This window comes from Chaetodon trifascialis, chromosome 10 (genome assembly GCF_039877785.1).
Source record: "Chaetodon trifascialis isolate fChaTrf1 chromosome 10, fChaTrf1.hap1, whole genome shotgun sequence".
In the NCBI taxonomy this organism is placed as follows: domain Eukaryota; kingdom Metazoa; phylum Chordata; class Actinopteri; order Chaetodontiformes; family Chaetodontidae; genus Chaetodon; species Chaetodon trifascialis.
The window spans coordinates 12,803,187-12,829,211 of record NC_092065.1 but is presented as its reverse complement, the minus strand read 5'-3'; the positions used below and the strand labels follow the sequence as shown (position 1 = coordinate 12,829,211).

The 26,025-nt window shown below is 40.3% G+C and overlaps 1 protein-coding gene across 1 annotated transcript; it reads left to right on the top strand.

Annotated features, from left to right (window-relative positions):
- The first annotated feature begins 502 nt into the window (after positions 1 to 502).
- Positions 503 to 6,844, top strand: lysmd4 (LysM, putative peptidoglycan-binding, domain containing 4). The gene is made up of 3 exons (XM_070972284.1): positions 503 to 619; positions 2,177 to 2,448; positions 2,565 to 6,844. The coding sequence occupies exons 2-3, from the start codon at positions 2,191 to 2,193 to the stop codon at positions 3,126 to 3,128; spliced, it is 822 nt and encodes a 273-aa protein (XP_070828385.1). The 5' UTR covers positions 503 to 619; positions 2,177 to 2,190; the 3' UTR covers positions 3,129 to 6,844.
- The last annotated feature ends 19,181 nt before the right edge of the window (positions 6,845 to 26,025 follow it).

Genomic DNA, 26,025 nt, shown 5'->3' with positions numbered 1-26,025 from the left:
TATAAACATAGTATTACCTTGAGAAGGACACTGTGGCACAATAGAAAATATGTAGCAGTAGAAGTAGTATAAAATATATATAATTTTATATATAATAAAATATATATATAATTGTACAGGATAGTTGCACTGTGTAGATGGCCACAACAAAAACAACAGTACAACAACAATTTGAAAATAATGCTAATCGTGATAATGATAATTAGCACCACAAATATCAATTCAACTTCATTTCAGACTCATAGGTCATATCAATATTTAAAAAAAAGAATAACATCATCATCAACAACAACATCAACAACAACAACAACAACAACAATAAGAAGAATCAATGCAATACAAGGACAACAAGACAGAGATATAATCACTGAATCGCTTAAGTTTTGGGGAGAGTTTCTTTGGAAATAAAAATGATTGTCAATGTTGTCACATTCCACATCAGTAGGTGGCGGTAGTGCGTCTCTTGTGGCCATTTATTTTAAAAGGGTGAAAAACAGAAGTGGGCTCTTCCAGGAGCTCGTGCCACCAGTTGCAGTTGTAATGTTAGCAAGTCGAATAGCGGAGGACTGCAGTGGGAAAGCGGAGGCGTGCATTACTGCTGCCAAAGCATTTGGATAAGGTAACTACATGGGGACAGTGTCAGTCTCAGCATGAAACGTCTGTGAAACTGCTTTTCCTCTAAGTAACTTCGTATTTTTCCACGTTGTTTCGGTCACACGAGCTAGCTAACTGTAACTGTCGCTAAGGTGAAACAGTTGGCCGACTCGCTCTCTGCCACGGGGCCGTTCGCTGGGAGAACACGCTGAACTTCAAAAGCTAAAGCTAACCAGCTAGCAGTAGCTGCTCTTAGCTTGTTAGCTAACGATAGTGCTGCCCTCAAGTGTTCCCTGTGAGCTTCATACACTGGCAAGTTGTAAATAACGTTACAGAACTGTGAAAATTATGGCGTCAGTATTACCTGTTGGATGGAATAAATTCGTAAATGTCAGATTAGATGACATTGAATGTTTCAGTTTGGATTTCGAGTCGCATAGGCAGGTTTATGATGAACCACTGAACCGTTGAAGAGTAGCTGTAACTAACTTGTATTGTCAGTAAAATGACGTTCCCTTCTGTTAGTGTTTCAAACATTAAGTACAGTGATTAAGGTGCTGTCACTTTTAGGTGTGGTTTAATCTTGTGCGTTGTTCTGTTTGCTTTGGTTCGTTTAATTAGATTACTAATAAGGCGTGAAGGCTGCAATTCAGACTGGGACAAAACAACCACCCCGAGACTTAAAAGGATCCATCGGCCCGCAAGTGAACTCTGGTGCGGTTTGTCTGCGGTGCGAGCGCAAAACAACCAGTCAGAGTAGATATGTGGTCATGTGAAACCCAAAGATACGGTGTTGTTATGTTTTCACAATTCATGAATTGTGACAATTGTCAAGGAAGGAAATGATCTTGTAAGGCTATAAGTAATGTAACACTGTTCAGTCTCTGGTGACAGTGCAACACCTTGTGGGTTTACCCATGATATTTCAGAAAGTAAAAATGTTCAGAAATATGCAAAATGTTGACACATGAGCCTACTCTGCACTCTATAGACATCTTGTTGAGCTCTTTATGACCGCCAACTGTAGTTCAGTTTACGGTTTAACTTGTGTTACAGTTGTTGGATTCCCATTGTGACAAGAGAGATGACATTTTAGAATTCAGCAGTTTAGACCTGCAGCAATTAATTAATCGATAACTTGTCACATATTAATATTCATAGCCAATTATGAAGCACTGATGAAACACAGATGGAAATTTATTTACCATTTTTTGATATTTTATAGACACAACTAAACAATTACACAAGAAAATAGTTGACAGATTAATTGAAAATGAAAATAATCATTAATAGCAGGGGTACAACAATCATTGCCTCCTGTGAGGCCCTGACGTATTGTTGAATGCTAATAAAACCGTGATTTTATCTTGATTTATTAATCTTGATTTCTTAGGTGGTTCAATTTTACTCTTGGGTCAAGATGTTAAAAAAAAAAAAACCTCTATGAGAAAATGCCACAAGGCAGTGGAGCAGAGGCTAGTCAGATGTGTGTATGAAGAAGTCTGTTACATACATACAAATCTGAGTTGTGATTTTTAGTTGTATCTTTACTGTAATGTTGTACTTGGGATGTTCCTCACAGGCTGGTGCTTCATTATGCGGCGAGGGGAGCACAGTCCACGGGCTTTCCAGGCCCCAGTGGACGTCCATGCCAGTGCAGATGGCCAGGTTTACATGTTCAAGAGGAGGCCGAATGAGTCTACTGTATATTCGGATGATGAAGAGCTCAGTGTCATGGAGATGAGGCCGCGGGTTTACCAGGACCAGGACAGGCTGAGGAATGTCCAGCTGTTGGAGCGGGAGGTGTTAGATGGTGACAATCTCAACAAGCTTGCATTGCAGTATGGCTGCAAGGTAAATCATTTTGACAGGCACTGAAGTTTTGTTTTAATAATTTCTGGTGTTTAGATCTCTTCAGTGGCATACTAAGTTTTGACTTTTATGTACCTTCATTCTGTTTCTACCAACAGGTCGCAGATATAAAGCGGGTGAACAACCTTATGCAGGAACAAGATTTATTTGCACTGAAATCAATCAAAATACCAGTTCAGAAGCACAGCTTTTTAACAGAGAGTTACACAGACCTAAGTGACCCTCAAGAAGAAATGCCACATTCATCTCCCACACCAGTGATGACTCAGGACAGAGCCGGGGCCCAACCACATCTACAGGAGGTCACAGACTTTCTAATGGAGGTGGACCACGATATTGAGAAACTGATTCAGACCACGAACGATCAAGATGAGGATTTTTTGGATAACTCAGAGAAACAGCGAAGGTTCGGTTTCAGAGGACACCGCCTGACCAGTCACGGTGCAGACTGGGGCATCCACTGGTGGAACGCTGTAGTTGCCATGCTCCTGATAGGCATCGTTCTGCCATTATTTTATGTAATTTATTTTAAAACAAAAGATAATGGAGCAGTTTCACCGACTGATAGTAGTGGCGCTATACAGTCATCCATCACCTCTTCAAACACCTCAGGGCCAGGCCTTGGTAAAAGAGGACTGGAGCATTTTCAAGAACCAGGATAGTGCAGAGTTGAGTGTCAGAAAACCAGAATCATTGACTGTTGGGTTGGTGGTCGCAGAAGTAGGTGACGATCAAGATGAAGCTAATTTTATTAACATCTCAGTGCAATACCACCAGGTGTCTACTTTCCACCAGTGAATTTTACCTTTTATTTTATACTATTACTGTGACGCTTGAGGTAAATACTTCAGAGATTGTCTTGAAGTGAAATGGCTGCACACTGTCGTAATTTTTGTGCCAATTTCTGATGCCAACATTTGATCAGGCAGCTGTCATAGAGCACCATTTACCGAAATATTACTCACTGTTTATCCTTTGCTTTTGATGTTTTTTGGGATTGCAGTTCATCAGGTACTATATTTGATGTATTAAATGGTTATGCAAATATCACCAGTAGGTTGCACCAGCTATGTGTTACGCTTAGATGTAGTCTAGTTTGAGTGTAATTTCTAAGTTAAGGGGGACTCAACATGCTGCTAACATTTTAAGGGTTGCACCAACTGAAAACGTAACATAGGCGTAAGTTACAAGGTCATTTTATACTTAACCCTGAGGAGGTGTAAAGTCCTCTGCAAAATAGTGGCTGGCACGGTGCATCGTTTTGAAAGGTGGAGGATGAGGAGGAGCAAATCATACAGGCTGTTTTCTGTCTGCAGCATTCTCCATGATGGTCTACACGCTGCTCCTGTAACAGTACGCTAACGTAAACATAGCATTACACTGTGTTATTGGGCTAGCGAAGCTGGTAACTTTACTAAATTTGATGTTAAACACTATAAACAACTATGAATTTATAATGCTTTTCATGATGAGTTTGTCATAACATTACAATTTTATCTTCCACTTAAAAGGGTACCATTGTATTACCCCTGTGTTGTAGCTGATGGCTTCACCACTCAGTGTCACTTATTTTACATGAGCTGTAGATTTAAGTTGTATTGTTATCATCTAATCATAAAGCTTTGTCCTGTTAACATACCTTTTTGGCGAGTTTAAGGTGAGCTATTTTTAGCCTCTTCACTTTGGCCCAGCAAAGTGCACAAAGACTATTGGGCAGGAGAGACAACAGAGTAACAAACACTGCATTAAGAGTAGTGCTGATTCACCACAGGAAGAAAATGTCATTTTCTGCCACAATATTTTGGTCAGTTTGGACTTTACCAGAGTAGTTAAGATGATTCTTGCGTCTCTAAGGTGCAACCAAACATTAGCGCAGCTTTATTATCAAAATAGATAGTTTCAATGTATTGTTAAATGTGGGGTTTGCACTCTAACTGAAGAGAGAACTCATGTATAGCTGGTGCAACGGGTCTGTAAGCATTTCTTTGCCGCCTTTACCACAATCTGCCTTTTTACCAGTGCCTGTTGTCTGTCTAAGACACCAAGTGACATCATATCAGTGTTAGTATGTCACCGAAACTCTGAGGTTGAACTGTGATTGATTGCCCTGGGTTTGAGCATTATTTGTGTGCCATGTTTGATGTAACTTATTTTTTGTCTGTGTGTTCATTAAGTTATTGCCTTACACCTCGTGCCTTCTCGGTGGGTCTGAATACAGCGCCAAAAGTGTAAATTGTGTTTACAGCAAGAATTGGATGCAGTATATTTTATCCTGTTAAATTGTCTGTGTTTGACACCTTGCAATCTGTAAAATACGAGATATTACATACTCAAAATGACATTTACCCATCAAGTTCCCCGAATGAGCTGTGAGATACAGCAAAGTGCCTTAGACCTTCATTGTCAGGTTTATGTAGGATTACGCACTCTATCTGGCATTGTCGTATGGGTGCTTGAGTTCACCGTGAGCAGGTGGTGAATTTGTGTGGCTTATCTAATGCACTTTTTTAAGTCTAAATATTTCACATAACTGGAAAAATGATTTTGTTGACATAGTTTTCAAACGTTTATGCCAGTTTGTAAACCATTTTTAGATGTAAACATTGACCGGTTGGATGTGCAAGAATGTTTCTAATCAGCATGTTCCTATATGAATACAATCTCTATAGAGTGAATGTGTCTCTAAAGTATTCACATGTTGTCTTATCTTTTGTGATGTTTTTTCCTCCCAAGATTATTATATAACACCTTTTTTTTTTTTTTAATCTGAATTAGCATTATCCTCACAGACAGTTCACTGGGAAGACAACTCATTACCGACAGCATCTGACAACAACTACATATACATGCATATATTGTGGCTGTATTATGTCTTTGGCAGCATGTATTAATACACATAAGAATATTTTTGATTAGTTGCAATACACACTCTTACCAAAAGATGGTAGCATACACTAAGTGTTTTTGTGGTGTGTGTTGTTGGCAGGGATGGAGTCAGACAACCTTATCACTTGACAGCTCCTGAGGAAAACTGCCTGTGGGATGATTATATGGTTTGATACATTGATCTTTGATTACAAATGATTGTGATAATGTTTCTTGATGTTGATAAACAAGGCCAGGTACACAGCATTGTCTGAGTGGACCAAACATGCAATCAGTAGCTAACTGAAGCACCTTCAAGAGAGTCTGAGTTTGCTGCCTTCAGTCAGGGGTGTGTCATAAAATCCCTCACCAGCTCCAAGGATGGAGGTACTTCTCGAAGAGTTAATTTGCCAATTTGGACAGAATTCCTCTGTATTTACAGTAAAATCTGAACTACACAAATGTCACATACACAGGAAATGACAGATTTTGAAACATGTGCTTAAGTTGACCCAAACATCACACAAAGCTTCTAAATTGATGCCAGTTTTCTAATTCTTGTTTGATTTGGCATTGAGAGAAAACAAAGTCTACATAACTTATTAGCTCTCTATCCTTTCAAGTGAAAGGGTGAACTTAACTAAAAAGTTGTTTCCAGTAAATATTCAAACAGCCTTGGACACTGCAGTCGAATTGTTTTGCTTTCCCCCTCCATGCAGAAGTCAAAGCACAAGGTCAACACTGCTAAAGCTAAAAGGAAATTCAGTGTCTAGACCCTGGATGCACATTGTAATCGGATCTGAACCTGGATATTTTGGTTGTAAAATGACATACCCAAACACTGCTGTCCAAACTGTTTGTACCAGACCGTTCAAGCCAAAAAACACTCCAATCCACATCTTAATGGGACATTTTAACGGCTGCAGCAACTTAAAAGGAAGGGAAATAGATCAGAAAGTTTGTGAATATGTAAGAATTCCTTACAACCATTGAATATGCACATAAAAGTCCTCCACATCAAAGAGTAGTGAAAAGCAAGCTGTATTAGTCTTTTCTGAGACCAGAGAACAAAAGTTGCAGTTTGGCTGTATCGCTGCAGAGGCTCTCTGCCTTTTATTATTACATGACCTGAGACCCTCATCCCATAACTACAGCTCACGAACCCTGCTCTGATCTAGCTCCAGGCCGCAGAGCTCTGGCATCCTGCCAGCTCCAGGGCTGAGTCTTATCCTATCTCCCTTTTTTCTTTTACCTCCAACCTGGACACTTCTGCTCCCTGCCTTTCTTTATTTGATGAAATCCGCATCAAGTCTGCTCCTGTAGAGGACAGATTTACTTAATATGATCAGATTCTTACGTTCAACAATTCGAATATGGTGTGCCTGATGAGTATTGCTGTCAGATTTTAAAATGACTAAAATCTGCCTGCACAGCATTTGACTTAAATGTGATGAGGCTTTTTTTCTAATTAATTCATTAAGTGCCTGAAAATAAATGTATTTCCTTTATGTACACTCTGTGTGTGGGTGTGCTTTTGGGGGTGGTGGCACAAAAAGGTCTTGAATCCCGCACATTTTTTGGGGGTAGAGTGTGTTCTTATGGAGGAGGGTGCTGAGGTGGAGGGGGCTTTCCCCTTGAACAAAGCACAACCATCCACACAGTCTTGGGAGGAGGGTAAAAGATTCACGAGCAACCTGAAGCTCTGCAGCTTTAAGAAGTTTGCACACTTGAGCAGCTGGCAGCGGGCCACTTGGCCAACATAAACAGCCCTAATCCTTTTTCCAAGGAGCTTTCAACACTCATCTCTCTAGCACATCGGCCACTGACTCACTCTCTCTCTCTGACATGCATGTCTGTCTGCAGCTCTGCAGAGACGTCACCAGGAGGCACTGTGGCCCTTACAATGTCAGCGCTGCTTGCTGCATGCTGTTGATCATTATTCACTGCTAAGGTATGTGCCTTCCTTTGATTTTCCCCTGAAGCGAAGCAGGTCTCAGTTTTCACTCTTTCTTGGTGGGAACGGAGGCTTAGTTTCACAAAGTCATGTTGACCTGAAGCCCACAGAAGTGCGGGCTGTTCATGGCAGCGTGTGGACAAAAGTGAAGTGGGAACTTTCACATGCTTTCATCTATTTGTCCCCTCAGACACTTTCTTTCAAATCAGCAATGGTTAACGGTACTTTTAACCTTTGAACTTCAGTCAACAAAAAATCTTACAATACATTATATACATTAAAAATGTATATATATATATATATATTTGAAGTAGAAACAAAAAATACAATCTACATGATTTCTGTGTGAGTGAGGCTGAAGTCTGTGTCTGTGGGGGCAGGGAGATCCAGGGTTTTGATTTCCTCTGCTCCCGGGGGGATTTGGCAGACACAGGGTAATTTGTAGTGAAATTTCCAGCACAGTTTGTTTTGCAGGTGGCTGAGAACGAAGGCAGGGCGTGGTGGGGAATGAGAGAAGCAATTTGCTGTCTGTGGGCTGTGAATGTGTGTATTGTTGCACAGCAGTAGGTTTAGTGTTGTGCCGGTATGTGCTATGGTCAGGGCTGGACTGATGGAAGGGAGGCAGCAGCTGCACACATTCATGGACAAACCAAAAGCACAACTGGTTTATATGTTGGAAAGGTTTTCAATAAAATACCTTCTGGGGGGGGGATTTGAGAGCAAAGGTAAATTATTCAATATAACTATCTTTATCCGTCCATTCTGCAAAAAGAAGCTGCTCTTCACTCTTACAAGCATGAAAAGACTATGTCGGTTTGACACAGGAGTCACGAAATGGAGAGAAAAACTATTTCAATCTGTGAAAGAGGTCACATGACAAAGCAACATGAGTATGTATTTGAAGCTTCTTGCCAGAAGACATTTCAGTCTCACAGTCGTCAGAGTGGATTCAATTAAAAACTCCTCTCTTTGAATCCCCAGCCAGGATTTCGAAGTATAAATCCATGCCAGATGTTACAGCGCCACATGAAGAACACACAAGGTGTCAAGGAAAAGAGCTCAGACTGTTTAATTTGTTTTTTTCAGCATATCTTTCGTCTTGTAAGAAACAAAAACAGTGTGTGTGCTATCAAAATTAATCCACCAGAAATAAAAAAGACAGAAAATAAGATATTAAGGACATTTTAATATTCCTTGCTAGCATATAATATGGGATTCTTTACTGTCAGGGCCTTTGCAGTTGAGTAATGAAGAATGTATAATATATTGCATGCATGCCGTATGTTATCCCTTAAGTCAGACTGTGTAAGGAAGGGATCATCTGGAGACACAGCTGGCTGGAGAATGTGATGTTCTGTCAGTCATGTTCCTGCAGGGGTGGCTGTTTTTCTTTCACCCCCGCTGAGGAGGAACCAATTGTTCAGCACCTGTTTTACATTCCACCCAAGGCTTGAAGGGTCTTCACTCGAGGGACCGCTCTGGTCAAACTACAGCAAGTATATTAAGAGAGCAAAGTTTTATAGTCTGTCCATATTGTTGTCATCCCTTGAATCCTTGTGACACCTTGTAGACATCAGTATGTCTGAGCTAACTGCACGACAAGCATCTTCACAGAGGAGTACTTACACACTATTTACTGTGCATATAAATCTATACATGTAAACATTTTTGAAATTCAGGCCACATTTAGCATAACTAGGTAAATTGGAAAATTAAAATGTTCTATATGTGAATCATTATAGTTATTTTTACTTCAGTTAAAACATTAATAAGATGTTAAATTATATGAATTCAGTGAAAATATTTATCATCATTATGGTAATCATAGAGGGAACTGCCAATGAGGATGGACATGTTGAAACAGATGAGGAGAAAATGATCAAATTAGGGAAGGCAACAGGGAAAATTATACTTCTTCTTTCATTTAAAAACCCTGACTGAAATCAGGTAACATATTAGCCTGTGGCCTAGCATCCGCTGCAGAAATCTGCAGGTTTCGCAGCAGCGACCAATGCTCCTCTTTCCAAAGCACAGCTATTCCCGAGTGAACTTTGATTCTGTCAACCACTGAAATCATGTAATGAGATGTTTAGCTTGGCTCTTTTTTCTCATGTAATTATTAAGAAACACCATTTGGCAGGTTAGTAACATTTTCAAATAATGCACGTGTATTTATGTAATTGACACACATACAAATATTTCTTACTCATACAACATTACAGTAATATTTCTAGCATCTTTGACTAAATTCTACACCTATGCAAGCATAAATTAGCTGCCCTTTCTTTTGTAGACCTGGGTTATGAGCGCACAATGTTTTTGTTACTGTTACCACTGTATCTTAAGTGGTGTTGCTCACGCTCTCATATAAACTTGGACTCCATTGTGTTTGCTGTAAAGGACAATGCGAAATGTTGGCAGGAAGAAAGAATCCACTGAGACAGGCATGGATGAGGAGAGGATAATGGGTTGGACATGCTCCTCTAAATCACTGGATGCAACTCAACTGAGCACCTGCTTGGCTTGAAGGAGTACAACAAGATATAAAAGGAAGCTCATGATGGGCTCTCAGTCCTCTGATAGTATATTACAGCTGCACTGCTGATGAAATTGACCCTTTACCTGCAGTGTCTAAATGCCTGCATTAGAGCTGACCCTGGCTTCATTTGCAGAAGGCAAAATTGTTGCGAACCATGAAACCATAAATATGTTAAACACCTTTCTACACAATACATCCACAGAGATAATCATATACAACGCACCACGGAAAAATTTCAATTAATCATGAGGTTATTACAAGAGGTAATCAGGTGTAAACTGCTTAGTGAATTTAGGTTTTCATATTCTCCTCGAGGAGAATGAATGATTTTTCTCGTATTCTTTTCCTCCACTAGCTCGTAGATGCCAAATGAAACACTTTAAACTCATTGGTTTTTAAATAACTGGCCATAGAGACCATTTTCCCTTTCTATTTTCATCCCTTGAGACATTTTCAAGGCCTCAACACAAAATCAGGCCTCTTGATCTAAACTGCAGAGCTGTGAGTGAAACAGCTGTGTCAGACCAGGTGCAGTCTGCTCAGCTCTCCAGTCCAGCACAATTTATACCATAATTCCTGGCGGATAATTCGTAGCTCCCCACTGCCAGATGAACACTATTAAAACTGGATGCTTTTTAAACTGGAACTGGAATGCCCCCTCACACTAGTGGGGGATTCCTGTTATTAACCGACATTTCTTGTTCTGTGGTTTTAGTTCACACAAGGACTTTTGTGCAATAAAAGGGAGGACAATGCAAAGTATGTACACACTGCAGCGAGCGTTAATGATATGAAAATCCTCCGCTGTGGCTTTATTCAAGTCACATCACACCAAGTGTATCGTTAATAACTGGAACAATGGTGTGGACGTATTATGAAAACACGATATAACAGTAATTATGCCAGGAGACAAACATCACGCCAGCACCCCAGCTGTGAGCCCAATACAGCAATTTGTTTGGAAGATGACATGGGTAATGAGAACCACTTGCTGCCGGACTCCATAAATTCTGTCAGGGTTTGGAGGTTGCAGGGCTCAATACTCTGCTCATCCCTCTGAAGTGCTTTAAAAACATTCATTGCACGTCACGCTGAGAGATGCCGAATTTCCTGCCATTCCCAGATGTTCCCGTGCAGATGTTCTCAGAGGAGCCTTTCAAAGGAAAAGTTATTTGCTTGCGAAAGCCGTGCTCGTGTTTGCCGTTGCTCACTGGTCCACACAGAAGTTGCCCTTTGCAAACCGTTCAGCCTGAAGTCCTGTCTGAGCCACACCAAAGATTGCACAAATGCCATATGAAATGAACAGAAAGGGAAATAAACCTGCGTCAACTTAAAGTGAGCATGTTCAATTTCAGTTTGTACACCAAGTGGTAAAGAAAAAATAGTAAGCATTTTGCATTAATAGATAGATAGATAGAAAGATAGATTAAGTTAAAATAATTTGTAAAAAAAAATAAATAAAATAGGTTATAGTTTGTTTCCGTTATAAGACGACATCTTATGCTGCAGCTGCATTTTACACTTTACAGGTAGCGACTGTCAAGTGAAGCACCGCTGAATGGTGAGGTCAAACGATGCTGATTAAAACATGATAGAGGACTTGGTCAACAATGAGAGCGGACACAAGGAACAAGCATCTATCTCACATCACAGGACTCACAAAGCTGCCATACATGGGGGAGCTCTCATCAGGCCGTTTTCCTTTGGCGAGTGGCTCCTGATCCAAGGTCAGATAAAGACGCAGTGACAGACCATTTATGCTTCAAGACCGAACTGTAGCCTTGAAGATTATTTAGCATTGAGGAGACGGACAAAAGCGGGCTGTGGTGGGACTGATGTTCTTGTTCTGAAATGCTGTATTGATGCCAGAATATGCAGAGTTGATGTAAACTGATCTGCGTGTTTGTGTGTATACAGTCAATCATTAATGCAGTCTATGGACGCAAACAGATCTTTCAGCAGATTACAACAATCAAAGCCGGCGTATAAACTGAGGGTAATGGGTTCAGTTTTGTGTGTGCTCTTGTGCATGTGAAATGGAAAGTGTAGGACAACAACAGGAGAATCAGGGGTCAAGGATGTGCAGTCCTTGCTACAGCTATACAAATCTAACTCAGCCTTTCCTGTTGTCAGAGCTCTGTCTGTAGAAATGAGAGTAGAGCATCCCTGACCTGTATTGATCTCTATATTGGTTGTTGTTGACACTTGAATTGGGGAAAGGTGCAGCAGCAATATTGGCTTTGTTGGCTTGACTGACAGCCAGCCATGATGCTCCAAACCTCTGCTCTTAGAAATGGACATTCTTCACCCTGAACAGCATCAGAGTGTGATACGGTATAAGAAAGGACATCCTCACTGATCAGCTCCAACATTTTTCTCTGTCCTTGATTAAACAAGGCAAAGAGTCCGCACCACACCAGCAACTGCGTTGTATGGGTGCTTTGAGCTAAATGCTAACATCAGCATGCTAACATTGCTTGCATTGCATTGGTTTAGCTGGTATTAAGTTTACAGTGCTCTCCATCTTACTTTAGTCCTACAAATGTTAGCATTATTATTTTTCAGGTATTAAATATCTGTTGAGCCTTTTCATTTAAAACTGTTTCTTGCATTGCCACACGTATCAATAGTGGACATTGTCGCTGTACTGTTGTGCTAATGTTTAGCTGTTTTCTGACACCCTACACGCCTTGTGCCGCTGCTTTGAGCCTTGCAATCTTTATGGCGTCTTCTTTCTGTACGTTGTAACCATCACCTCATTGGTTTAAAAATATTCTGCCAATGGACTGAAGCTGCATATTAGCCAGCTGGCTAACAGCAGCACAGTCACCAGGATTCTTCCTCTGTGGACTATGAATGTCTATGAAAACTTCAAAGCAGTTGATCCAGGAGTTATTGAGACATAGCCCTAAAAACACGTCATATGGTTAAAGAAAAATGTGAAGACCCAACCATTAGTACTTGGAAAAAGATAACCAGTGTGCCAAGGGAGGGAACTATCTGATTGAGTGAGAACAATACTTGCAATAAGTAGGTCATTAATGTGCTGCCTGTCAAACGCTTCTTTAGCAAGTTATTATGGGATGATAATATCCTTTCCTTTTCTAATCACTAGACACAAGATGTTACACTATTTGAGTATTTTATCAGCTCTGATGAAGGCTGCCACATAGAAACTCATGCATCAGTAGACTCAGTTAGACACCGAGCTAATCAACACTTTTCAACAGTGCGTGTAGATCCGGCTCCACTTCAATAGTACCAAGATAGCAATCAGGATTAATATGCCTCTTGAGAAATGTAAGCACACTCGTCTCCCTGTGCCTCTGTGATAAACATACAAGCAGCCCCAGACTTGTGTACAGAGAAAGATCATAGACTGCTGGGCTTCAGGCTTGCTGTGGTCTGCCTTAATGCTGTCGATGCTGCTAAATATTCAGACAGAGTCAGGCATGCGCTTCAGTGCAAATGAAAGATTTACAAACTTGAAAACTATTTTACAGGAGACTAGAGAGTGTTTTCTTCTTGTAAACATAAGAAATTAAATTTAGTTGGACAGTCTTTATTGTCCCAGCAGGAAATTTGCTTCTACAGCCTGCACATGTTCTGTCTCAAACAAAACACTCAGACTCACCCAAAACACGTGTACATACACAAGCATACACAACTATACTACACACAGTGATCAACATGTGATCATGTTGCTTATGGCTGCTGTGGCAGATATAGGAAGAAACTGTTATTATCAAGTGTGATTAAAGCTGGTTTGACTAACTCTGAATGGGGATGGCAGTTGTAGTATATGCTTTACTGAAGTCTATTTATAGTCATAATTTTGATGACTTCAGATTTGATACATGGAAAAAACACTTGATTTGCCTAACTTGTGTCACAACTCATAAATCTGATTGTAATATGATGACTTGCTCTGTGAACGCACGATGAAATCACACTTACTCAGTTTCTCCTCGCTCTGGAACTGATACGATTTTCCTCTTGTCGATATGTTTTCCTGACCTGATTTGTGCTCCCATGGATACAGCTGCAGCGCAGGAAGAGTGGGGGAATGGAAAACATGATTCCTTTCTATGCTTGGAGGTACATACGCAGTACACAGACTGTATGTGTGATGACAATGAAGCCGCCCAACACACTGTAACCTGATGCGAAAGGTCAGACTTGGTTGCAAACTTGAAAACATGGTCAGATCAGTGGGTAGGTGTGCTTGTCCTGGAACTACTACTTTGTTGTACTTTCACATCTGTGTCAGTCAGGTGGTCATTGAGTCTGTCAGTAAGTCAAACTCTGACTGGCAAGTAGTAATTGAGGAGTGTGAGGCTGTTATTTTTTTGACAAAATAGGATAATTGTGCAGCTGAAAAGCAAAAGTCTGAACAGTAAATAAACACAAAGACGAGACAGACTACCTGTTGACTCTCAGTCCATCATCTCAGTGACCAGACAATGGCGGTATGACGTTTCTTTTATCAATACAAATTAGTTTGGGGGTGAAGTTTGACTGAACTTCTTCCTCAACTTTACAAGAGATTGGCAGTCTTGTGTTGAGACTTAAGACTTGGAAAGAAAGACCTGCGACTAGTTCTGGGACTTTGACATGAGGTAGTTAACCTGGAACTAAGCAGCTTTATCTTTTCTAAAGGTACTTCCTTGTGTTTAACATGAGTAGTGTGGCTCTAGGGATGGGAGTATCGATGGAGCCCCAGCGGATGAATCTCAGTAATCCTCACTTATCCAGTGAAATATCCAAACATTCACTGGATGGATTGGTACAAAAAGTTCTACCAAAATTCATGGTTCCCAGATGATGTATCCTAAAAATCTCCTAAATTTTCTTATAGTTTGGTACCTTGAGGTTCGATCCTTGACAATTATTGGCTGTATTGGCATGGATTTTGATGTACTCGTGTATTTTCCCCTCAGAATGAAACCAAAAAATTTTAGTGATCCCTTAACTTATCATCTAGCACCTCAAACAGATGCTCAAGCACTTTTAAGGGGATTTTATCTTCTAAATTTGTTTGGTCTTAATGTTGGTTTTAATGTTTTTCATCAGATTTTGGTGTCAATTGCTCAGATTTTTGGAAATCATACTGTAGGTAGCCACTAACTAAAATACCTACAGTAGATGAGGCAACAATCCATCCAAACACAGTCAATGACTGAGCCCGTAAAAAACTAAATGTCTACCCTCATCCAGAACAAACAGCTCTCTGTTCACAATTTGTTTGAGCGGTGGGCAGAGGAGGCGCTGAGTGGCTCCTACTCCCGCGGCCTCTTCATTGTCACCATCTGGTTCTCCTTGACAACCGAGAGGTGTCCAAGGTGTTTCTCTGAGCCTCATCAGGACGGACCATTGAAGCCCCTCTCAGCACCGCAATGAGTGAGTGACAACAGCCTCCCCGAGATAAGAGCAGGGTGAGAGAAAGACCTCTGGATAGCAGCGCTCCCTCTGTGTGTGTGTGTGTGTGTGTGTGTGTGTGTGTGTGTGTGTGTGTGTGTGTGTGTGTGTGTGTGTGTGTGTGTGTGTGTGTGTGTGCATGCGCACGCCCCTGTATCTGTCTGTGGAGGTGATGAGTGAGAGTCAGGCCCAAGGGGGATCACGTCACCACGGAGATAGCCACCATCGCCTAGCAACCTCAGCCCTCAGGCCCACTGGCGGAAGTGCGAAGTGAAAGCCGATCCTCTTAAAAAAAAACTGCTAATAATGGATCTTTTCAGGCAGGCAAAAACCTGAAATATAATAAACTCATTGTTTGTCTTTGTCTTTAAAGGACAAGTCTGGTGATATTCTTTATTTTTCTTGGTGTAAACAAATCCCAACACAAACATTAAATTGATCCCATGATTGTCTGTGTAGCCACAGCCCCATATAGCTTATTCCTCTGTGCCGATGGCCTCTATTGTGTTCAGAAACTACTTAAAGCACAACAATGAGCCACAGCATTGAATGACAACTTCCTTCATTATGATGAACATGGGCATTGTAGTTATTTTGAGTCAGTCCCATAAACACTGCCCTGCTGCTGTAAATACATGCAAATCTGCAGCTGAGAGCAGAGCAGCCCTCAACACATTCACAAATTCCTTCTGTTTGACTAACTTGTGTTACAAACTACAGAATTAAGCTCTTACAGGAAAACACTGAGATTGTTTCAATGAAAATATGTTTGCGTATGGATGTATATTTGATCAGTGTCTTCAGTAGTAGTGCCACAGAGAGGCTGGGGTCATTGGGAACTATTGAGAAACTCATGAATTGTTGCCAGCCTTATTATTTAATGAACGCTTATTTCTGATCCCACTGTTTCACAGTCCAAGTAGTGGTTGATTAAAATAATTGCTGATCAAATTTGTGTATAAGAGTTGCTGCAATCTCAAAATCAATACCTCATTAATCCCAAAGGTGTACACTGTAATCAAACAAGTGCAGGTTAACGCTTGCTCTAAATGGCTCCCGAACATGAGATGTCCTTTATAAAGTGAGCCTGTTAGTTGCTGCCACTCTGCCCTCAGCCAACAGCATCCGGACTCTAAGCTCATTTCAGTCGTGTTACTAGACAAATTATTGTCTTCCTGCTAGACACCCCTGACGAGGTATGTCAATACTGCAGGTGCAGTTGGGCCTGAAATTGCTTTGTTTAAACTTGTCAGGTTGGAATGAGGATTTTTAAGAAGGATCTGTCCTCATTAGCACGGCTGAGGCGCTGTGCAAACCCACAGAGATTCACACCTCAAACCGGTGTGTGTTTTAGAAAAACAAACATTTTTAGAATCTGAAATTTGATTAGCTGATAACTTTTTTTTGTAGGTCTGTCAATATAATTAAAACTTTGTTCACGTTAAATAAGCGTCTCTTTCCTCCCCTGTGTTCCAGTGATTGAAAGGAGATGTTCTAAGAGGAATGTGAAGGGATATGCAAATTGAAGCGAGAGGAAATCACATGAATGTTTGAGGATATTTGAAATGATGTTTTCAGCACATGAAATAGGCAGTCTCCCCTGTATTTACTGTATTTATGTAATATTTCTTCACTTCATTCATGTTTATCTGCCTGTCAATAGACTTTGTCCTCTCACACTCTGTAGTTACTGTGTGTTTTCTTATTTTTCATGTTTGATATTTGATATACTAGATGCTCGTAATGTAGAAAGTGTTCTCTTTTTCTTAAGGTTATTATCTGTACTTTACTTCAGTGCTTCCTTTTGCTGCTGGGACACTTCAATTTCCCCGCCTGGGATTACTTACAAACAGTTAGTTCAACGCAGTGCACACACCACATCGCCTCCATTTCGACTGACATTTCAGCGGCATTCACCTCTTTCTTTTCAACTGGCGGTTCAACTCCTTTCATTGCCTCCACTCTGACTGACACTTCAAACCCTTTAAGGTCTCAGAAAAAAAAAAAAAAACTTCTTTAACTCCTCCAACTCACACAACTTTTACTGTTGATGACACACACACACAAAACAGCTCATACTTCAGCTGAGGCTGCCATTCAGCATTTTACACACCTGAACTGATGCTAATTTCTTTCACTTCCGCTTATATCATCTATGCTTCAACTGACATTTCAGCTCCGTTCAGTGCCTTTAACCGACTGACACTTCAACTTCAGTGCTTACACTTAAACTGACACTTCAACTGCAACTCAAACTTCAACTAAACTAGTTCAGCATTTGAAATATTCCACATGTCTCAACTGTAAATTTTCAACAGTAAATGCAACGTTTTCTTCAGAAAAATTAACCCTGTCCAGTCTTATTTTAAGGTTTTATCATATTGTACCTTAAGGTGGAACAAACTTTGGTAATAAGTGGTAAAAAAAAAAAAAAAAAAAATCCAAGTTGCTGTTTTGGCATTTTCACAGGTGTCAAGATTGTTTTAACTCAAAAGAATGCGAAGTATGGCCGCTTTAAAACACCTCTAATGCACGGATTATACTGGCTTGAATAGGCTTTCCCCCCAATTTGTTCAGAGGACAAAGGGCAATGATGCACATTCCTGAGAGCAGCAGTGGAGAAGCATTCCATCCTCTGTTTGTAATTGTTCACAGCTGTAAGCAGAGTCTGCTTCTTATTTGTCACATTCACGGGTCAAGCGTTACCATATTTTTCATAATCACTTGAAAATAGAAGTAAAGCTCCAGAAGGAAAAGATTGTTTGTGTACACTTACTGCAGTAGGTGAAGGAGTGCAGCTGTTAGCCTCCCTGCACCTCCGCTACTTGTTCATCTTCAGCGCTTTGTTATTGTGAAGATGCACTCACCATTTATCTATCTGAGCAGAGGACATTAAATAAGACCTTGTCAAGTGCTTCTGGAGGATTTTCCTGCCATGTCTCAGCATGAGGTTTTCATTGTGTGAAAGGTGTCTCTCCCTCTACCCTCTGCATGTCAGTATTGGAACGTCAGAGGTTGGAATAAATTTTCTGAAGGCTACTGCTGATTTAACTCTAACATAGAAACTCATGCATCAGGCATCTAACTTTGCAGTATATCACGCAGCATGCGATGTGTCCTCATGTTACAGTATTCTCTCTTTTATATCAAAGGATTAGGATTTAGGTATGGTAGGATTAGTCTTTGTTACAGAAGGATTTAAAGAAAATGCAAAAACGAGAGGAAAAAAATATGGATGGATCACAAACTGTCTTTTTGAATTACAATGCTCTCCCTGCTCCAGAGACACAATATTAAAAATAAGTGTGTGTGTGTGTGTGTTTGCACAGGTGCCAAAAAAATTCAGCTCTGTGTACAATATGTGTTTGTGCTGAGAGTGACTGCAAGTGGTTCTCCACTTGAGAACAGAGCGGCACCACAGTCAGCTTTATTGTTTATAATCCCATCTGTAACAAAGCGTGGATCGTGCAGACAGCAGGAACACAGCACATACGATGAGGTAGTTGCTTTCTAATCGGCTGAAGCCAACGTTTCTGGAACGGGTCAAAAACACAAACACGTATTTGCTTTGTTTAACACATGGAGTGCAAAATACTTTTATGTCCATTGTTTCAAAGTCCAGCAACAAACACGACAGATTCCTGCTAAGGAACTGACATCAGCTGGAGCAGAAAACCTCAGTCATCTTGTCCAAGTAAATCACTTTGCCCAAGCCACGAAATTATAGTTTCTAAGCTTGTGGGCAACGGAATGTGAGTGAAGGTTTTTCTTGTGGACCCTGGGTATGTTTTCAGGAACCACAGACCTAAATGATATCTGCTGCCGGTAGAGGGCGCTGTAGCTCCTAAAGTCTGTGGAAAAACTCTTGTGCCTACTAATACTGTTCCCTGTCACCAGCTTGAAGAAGAGAAACTGCAGCGATAGCCGTGCTGAACTACATGCAGTGTGCTGTTTCATTTGGATTTATGCGCAGCAGCACCCCCTCTGCCGTGTGTTTTATTATCAGTTGATGAGTGGCTATGGTTTGAATGGACATAAGGCCCAATGTGATGGTGTTGTTGCAGTATTTCATGATGTTTTCTTGTTTTCGCTATGTGAAAATCATTGTTTTTCTTCTGTCTGTCGCTCTGCTGAAGCTCATCATCTCCACATTAGCCCCCTGAATGAAGCACAGATTGACATTTTTGACTGTCTGGCTTTGTTTTTCTCAAGCTGTAGTTTTACTATTTTGCTCCCTTATTTGAGTGTGATGCTTGCTTACATAAATATGCGTATGTGCGTGGGTTTGTGTGTGTGTGTGTGCTTGCACGGTGATGAGCTCCATGCTAAGGCAGTGCTGTGGTTTGCAGTGCTCCCCCTCCTCTGCTGGTCTGAGCTGAAACAGCTGCCTCGGCTGCTTTGCCTCCAGCTGCTTCCAAATTGTCCCGCCATTAAGCTATTATATGTTTACAACCACAGCACCGAGCAAGCCCACTAGGTGCTAGAAACCCTGATGATCCTCCTCTGTTGTAATGGATCATTATCCCGGTTTCTTATTACACAGCTTTTGCCACGGCTGTAATTAGCTGTGATACAATTAGGCACACTATCTTAACCAAGCTGTAAAGGTATCAGGCAATACTTTGTACTATAATGGCCTGGATATGTCACTTTGACAAGATTAAAGGGGAAAAATCCTCAAAATGAATTCACTGAATCAAGCATATCTCCATAATGCAGGCTTTTATACATACTACATTAAACTGATGTGCTGAATTCTGTCCCTTGATATCATGAATGTTTGATTTTGACATAACCAAGATCTTTGCTCTCTAGCACAAGCTTCATATGTGCTAACTCTCTTTTATTCCTCCTCTCCGTCTGTTGGGCTCTGGAGCTGTGGGAGAGTATCCACTCAGAGGAGAGGAGCACGAACACACTGATCTTATTTGGACAGCCTTTTGTCTGGGACACATCCAAACCCAAACAGCCGGGGGAAGTACCACAACAGGGTGTAAGTAATTCTCTTGCAATCCAGACACACTCTGCATAGGTTACAGACAGAGCAGAGCCACTTGTATCATTCAAAACAGTGTTATTTCTTTATTCAGCGTGTAATGATTTATTCAGCTGATGGGTTCGCCGGTGTGTTTTACTCTCCTGTTGAGCTTTAAAGAGCGGTTAGGCTGATATTTAACATACTCCATCGATGCTACTTCAAACCAAAGCCAAAGAGGTGTTTCTCTGTCAAAAAAAAATGCAGCCCAAAAAGACATCTGGTTTATGTTATGACAACACTGCTCTAAGACGCAGCTTGTATACAACTGAACCAGTTAGCAGCTTTCAAGAATTGGAAGCATTCACTGTTTGCATGTTTCTCATTAACTACGAATGCAGAATAATACTGTACTTCAGGATATTGCGCATATTCAAGACGCACATTTATTTCACAATATCTCAAGTCTTTTTTCTGAAGTGAGTCTACAGACAAACGCACGACGACATGCACTGTATCTCTTCTCTGTGTTTCACACACAGTTGTCCTGATTGTATATTAAGATCATTGCCTCTGCAATATAAACTAAACTAGGACTGCAGCCAACAATCATTTTATTGTTAGTCTACTCTCAGTTACTCTCAATTATTTTCTTGATTCATGGATTAATCTCTTCTATAAAAAGCCAAAAAATAACAGAGATATTAAATGTATAATGCTATAACAGAGAAAAATCCTCACATCTGACAAACTGAAACAAAACAAAACTATTAATCAATGATTAACAAGCTTGCTGATTAACTTAACGATCTTAGAGGACATGGTGCACAGAACTAGTAATATTTGGTGACCCCTGAGGACTACAATGTTCATTAAATCCCAACAAAAGTATACAGTGATTGAACAAATATTGTGCCGATTTTGCTTGTTTTGTCATTAGAGAGGCAACAACACTTCGATTTATCTGGAGGGTTGCACTCGAGGAAAGGCCATTAAAATCAAAAAGGTTCATCCTCATGAGAACGGGAATGTGCCCAGAAAATATCATGGTAATCTGCTTTTTAGATGATGAGATCTTGTGTACATTTTTGACATTTTGAGCAGTGAGGAACTCACACAGTGTTCAAAATGAAAAGGGTTCATCCTCTGGGGTCATGACTACCCTCCGTAAATATCATGGCATGCAATCATTTGAAGGTTAATGTTTATTTTAGCTGGAAAGTCTGTGCTGGTTTTGGCACTGGATGAAAGGTCAAGGAGTCTCTAAAAGTAATGTGGAACCATCCTACGAGGAGCATGAATATACAGAACATACCACACGTTTCATGGCTGGAAGTTGTTGATACATTTGCCCTAGAGCACGAGATGCACAGAAAAAAAAAATTATATTTAGCAGCAAAACATTTACTCTGTTACTCCTGCGATCATCTGGTATGTGTATGTGTGAAATCATTCATTAGTATTTCACTTCCTGTGGTAAAATGTGAGAAAACTAACTATTTTTTGAGGGAATTGTCTTATCATGTGTTTGTCTCACTCCAAGGAAAGACTGCAAGGCAACAGGTTCCTGCCTTTATCTGCATAAGGCAGCAGAAAATACCAATTTGAGTCGCAGAGCCAAGTTTACGCTCAACTGGTCGCACAGATATGCCGTGCTGCAGCTTTGTGGCTAATTGGCTGATTTGGTTTAGACTGGATCACTATCTTTGGTTGCATCAAATAAAAACTTACCAAGATAAAAGAAATTGTGTTACACCTCAAAAAAGTCAACTGATGCTTTTGAAATGATCCAAAGTTAAAAGTAATTAGTTCTTTTAGTAATTACAAGTCCATTTAGAAAACACCTACATCCCATAAAACAGACGGCCGTGGATTTAAATTGCGTGCGGTCACAACACGTGCAAACACTTGCTTGTATCCTTCAGCATTTGTGCACACTGACAAGTGCTTTCAATCAAGAACCCATTCATAAATCAGCTCATAAGACAGAGAACTACCTAGAAGCTCTGTTATAAAGTATTTAGCCTTAAATTGCAGAGCATTCCTTAATAAGTGATCTGCAGCATCTAGACTGGGACTCATTCCAGGCTACCAAACCACACTGAAAAAATACTATATATTCAGCAATAACAAATCATTCAATCATTCTGTTTCAAATTAAATACATTCAGTGGTGTCATATGAGCAGCAGCTTTCAGAGGCTAAATTTAGACAGATCTTTCTGAGCAACAGTGTTCACTCACTCAGTGTATGACTCGTTAATACTTGTCCTACTGTTCGACTATGTTTGAGCATTTGCCATCATCCAATAATTGTCACATTGCTCCCTTGATTATTTAACCTGATTTAGATTCTCCGCAACTTTTAAAATACCAACCTCATCACTGGATTTACTGAAGAAGAAAACCTGTATAATTTCACATTAACCCTGAGTTCGCTTGACAGCGCAGATCCCGGCGGTGTTATAGGCTTTCTTCGTAGGTATTTGGTAACAGAGTTGGTTTGTTGAATCAACTATTCACATTAAGCTACATGATACATACTCAATTTAATGCAATCTTTATGTAAGGTTTAGTTGCACATTTGTAATCATCCCTTAACATCTACTCACCTGACAGTGCTGAAGTGCTGTTGTGACTCCATTAGTACTAATTAAACCATGTGCATGTACTATAACAGTTATTACCAGAGGGTTTTCTTCTATGATTACTGGTTTCTTACTTGTAATTTCTGCAGACACACAGTCAGTGCAGTGCTTTTGTGTACTTAGTGCTTGATGCATGTCATTTCATATATCTCTGTGGGTACACTGCAGTTTTTTTGGCAATTGATTATTCACATTATCTCAGTACTTTTTCAAAACTCTCCACACAGTCAGCGCAACAGGGGTCAATATGCTCTAAACTGTGCATTGCTTTTTATCGCTTTGGCATGAAATGCATTCAATCACTGCATCCTTCAAATTTCATATCTCACTCAAACTCAACCAACTCCAGTCACACAGCGTCACTTTTCCTTCCACCTTACTCTCCATTCTTCAAATCTTTTCCTCATGGAGGTGAAGGGTTTATAACCAACAGATGTCCCTCCTGGACATGATGAATGCTGAATGTCTGGATGTATCTGTGGAGGATTGCCAGCGATGGATCAGGCATACAGAAAAATTCTTTCCCAAGTGCGCTGCAAGAGAGGACAGAAGGTGTCTGAAAACTTGTGGCCAAATGTAGAAGACAGGGATGATGAGCACTGCTGTAGCTCTCCTTTACAAATACACGCAGTGAATATTTATAGTTTTATATAGCATGACTTGTGCATGTGACATTGTGCAATGCAATAAAGATCGAACTTATATTTGTTGAAATGGAATGTTGCTTTATGCTAAATAAATTCATAATAAAAGATTTTATTTGAGAAAGACAATGGTGATAATTACTGTAATGCTCCCTGTTGTTGGTGATTTTTATGCCTTTATATAATGAGTGTCACTGTTTGCAGGCGAATGTCAGTGTTCAGGTGCGTGTTGATTCAGAGGTGTGTGTGAAGTGCTGAACTGTTGTGCTGAGCTGCACGTCAGTAAAGTGAACTGTGTGAAGAGCAGCTGTTAACAGCTTTAAGTTCGATGCGTCATGTTGAAACATACACAGAGGGAAGGTCATCGGGGACATAAAATATGATCAAACCTGAGTCACTTGTTTTGTCAACTATTCCTGGAGGTAAACTCATGCAGTTGGCTCATCAGTATGAGTCAGTGTTTGCAGAAATCCTCTCTTTATGATTGCCTCCTTCTTTTCCCAGGTGTCTTATTGAGAGTGAATCAACATGCTCGGGGTAAATCGCATTTAGTGCTCTGCTGTAGGATGTGACTGGTGATAGATCAGACTGTATTAGGTAACAAAAGACTTGAATTAACTGGCTGTCAAATCAATAACAGCATCCCTCCTTCCCCCTCTCACTCCTTCTTTCTATGTGTGTATTTTTATTATAAGAAATGTATTTCTAAAGTAAGGCACACAGGTCTTGGCTCAGTGTTTGACACAGCAAATTAGTGATTGAGTTTTTCTTTTAAATTACTGAATAATTTTACCTTTAGAGGCTAAAAAAGCATTGACCTTGCTTCCTATCACGGGGTCACGAGCTGAAATGGTGCAAAAAGACTGAACCCCTGTTGTTGGAGACAGGGCTTTGTATGCATGCTCTTTCCTTCTGTGGTACTCCACAAGTGAGCTTTTAATATAAGGTTCCTAATATTTAAATGCCTCTATGGAACTTAATGTAAAAAGTCACTCTACATGAAATGAGCTTACTGGAAACCAGGATTTTGTTTAAAGGTTTCAGAATAGCATAATGAAGAAAGGAACAAGCCCTACCTTTGTATTAAGTCCTGTACCATGCTACAGCCAGGAACAAACATAGAATTCACCAATACATACAATGAATAAGCAACAATTTCTTGTTGCACACAATGCCTTTGAAGATTTTCTTGAAATGTGTGCTAGATGAAGATATAACTAGATGAAAAGCAAAAAACTATAGAATAGCATGTCTTACTCTCTGGACGCTCGTTGTACGAGTTAACACGCAAATACCCACAATATTTCCTGTGACCAGGCATGCAATCCATGCAGCAACATACATCCCTTTCTATGTGTGTCTTGTGTCCTCGCTCTTTATCTGGTTGGATGACAGATAAGGTGTGTGGGTGTGTGCTCAGTTTGTGCATTGAGTGTGTACCTGTGTGTCTGTCATTGTGAATCTGGCTGTGCTAGCTTGTGTACCAGCATGCAGTCTTAAGGTCAGAACGTACCTGCTTATTTTTGTCGGAGTCGACAGCCCATTTGGTGAGAAAAATAATCTGATGCTGTCAGAGCCTCCCTGTCGAGCTCCAAAATGTGTATGACCTTGTTACAAAGGAGACTTTGCTCATTTTGATATGAAAGTACAGCTAGTTTAGTTGAGAAAAATGTGTCATTCAGGGTTCATAGATTACATCATATTAGGAAAAATGAATTTTTTGATGGTGTACTATAATTGTATGTCTTAACTCGAACATTTTCCAGACAGGTTAAATCCCTGGTGTAGGAAATCCAAGCAATATTCAGGTATGGGATGAGTCTGAGCCAATCTGAGCCTGTCTGAGTGAAACTGGTTCAGATCTGGACACGTTTCTGTCATATGAAGTTAGGAATGAAGTTGGGAATTTTAATCCCAATATCTTTGTGGTACATAAACTGGACTGTACATGCTGTGTGATTGAGCCTTACGCACTGATGGCTGAATTATATGCACAGAGATGCTCTGTTCAGTGAATGCATATGAGTGATCTTCATTTATTTCACTTGGACAGTAAGGCACGGTATTATGTGTACATGCTAACTAGCGTAGTGTACAATTTTGGCAGTTAGTAATGTATGCACACAATAACCATGCCTTACAAAACCAGAACAGCTTTTCTGTAAATTTCAGATTTGGAAACTTTGAATGTTTATTTGCTTTGTTTTTCAGATGTTGAGCAGGATATTTACCACTAATAGTAATGATATTTGACACTTGGCCATTCTACCATTTGTTGCAGAGTCTTTCTGTTTCAGTAATGTATTTACAGACATTGTTGCAACACCTGCACTGCACTCACTGGGCTGATGTTTGAGTATTGAAGCCAGACAAATGTCCCTTTCATCCGGTTTTGTGATTTCACTGATTTTACACGGCTGTTAGTAAGGCCCAGGTGTGCCTTGTTAGCCACCTGAGCCCCTCTCAAGTTCTCCTCCTGACCAAAAACTCAAGCTGAGCTCTGTCTGTCACAGCCTT

Bases quoted from the DNA above. Each gene is read 5' to 3' on its own strand.
- lysmd4 (XM_070972284.1), top strand. From the start codon at position 2,191: ATGCGGCGAGGGGAGCACAGTCCACGGGCTTTCCAGGCCCCAGTGGAC. The intron at 2,449-2,564 runs GTAAATCATTTT...TTCTACCAACAG, and splicing joins CATTGCAGTATGGCTGCAAG to GTCGCAGATATAAAGCGGGT.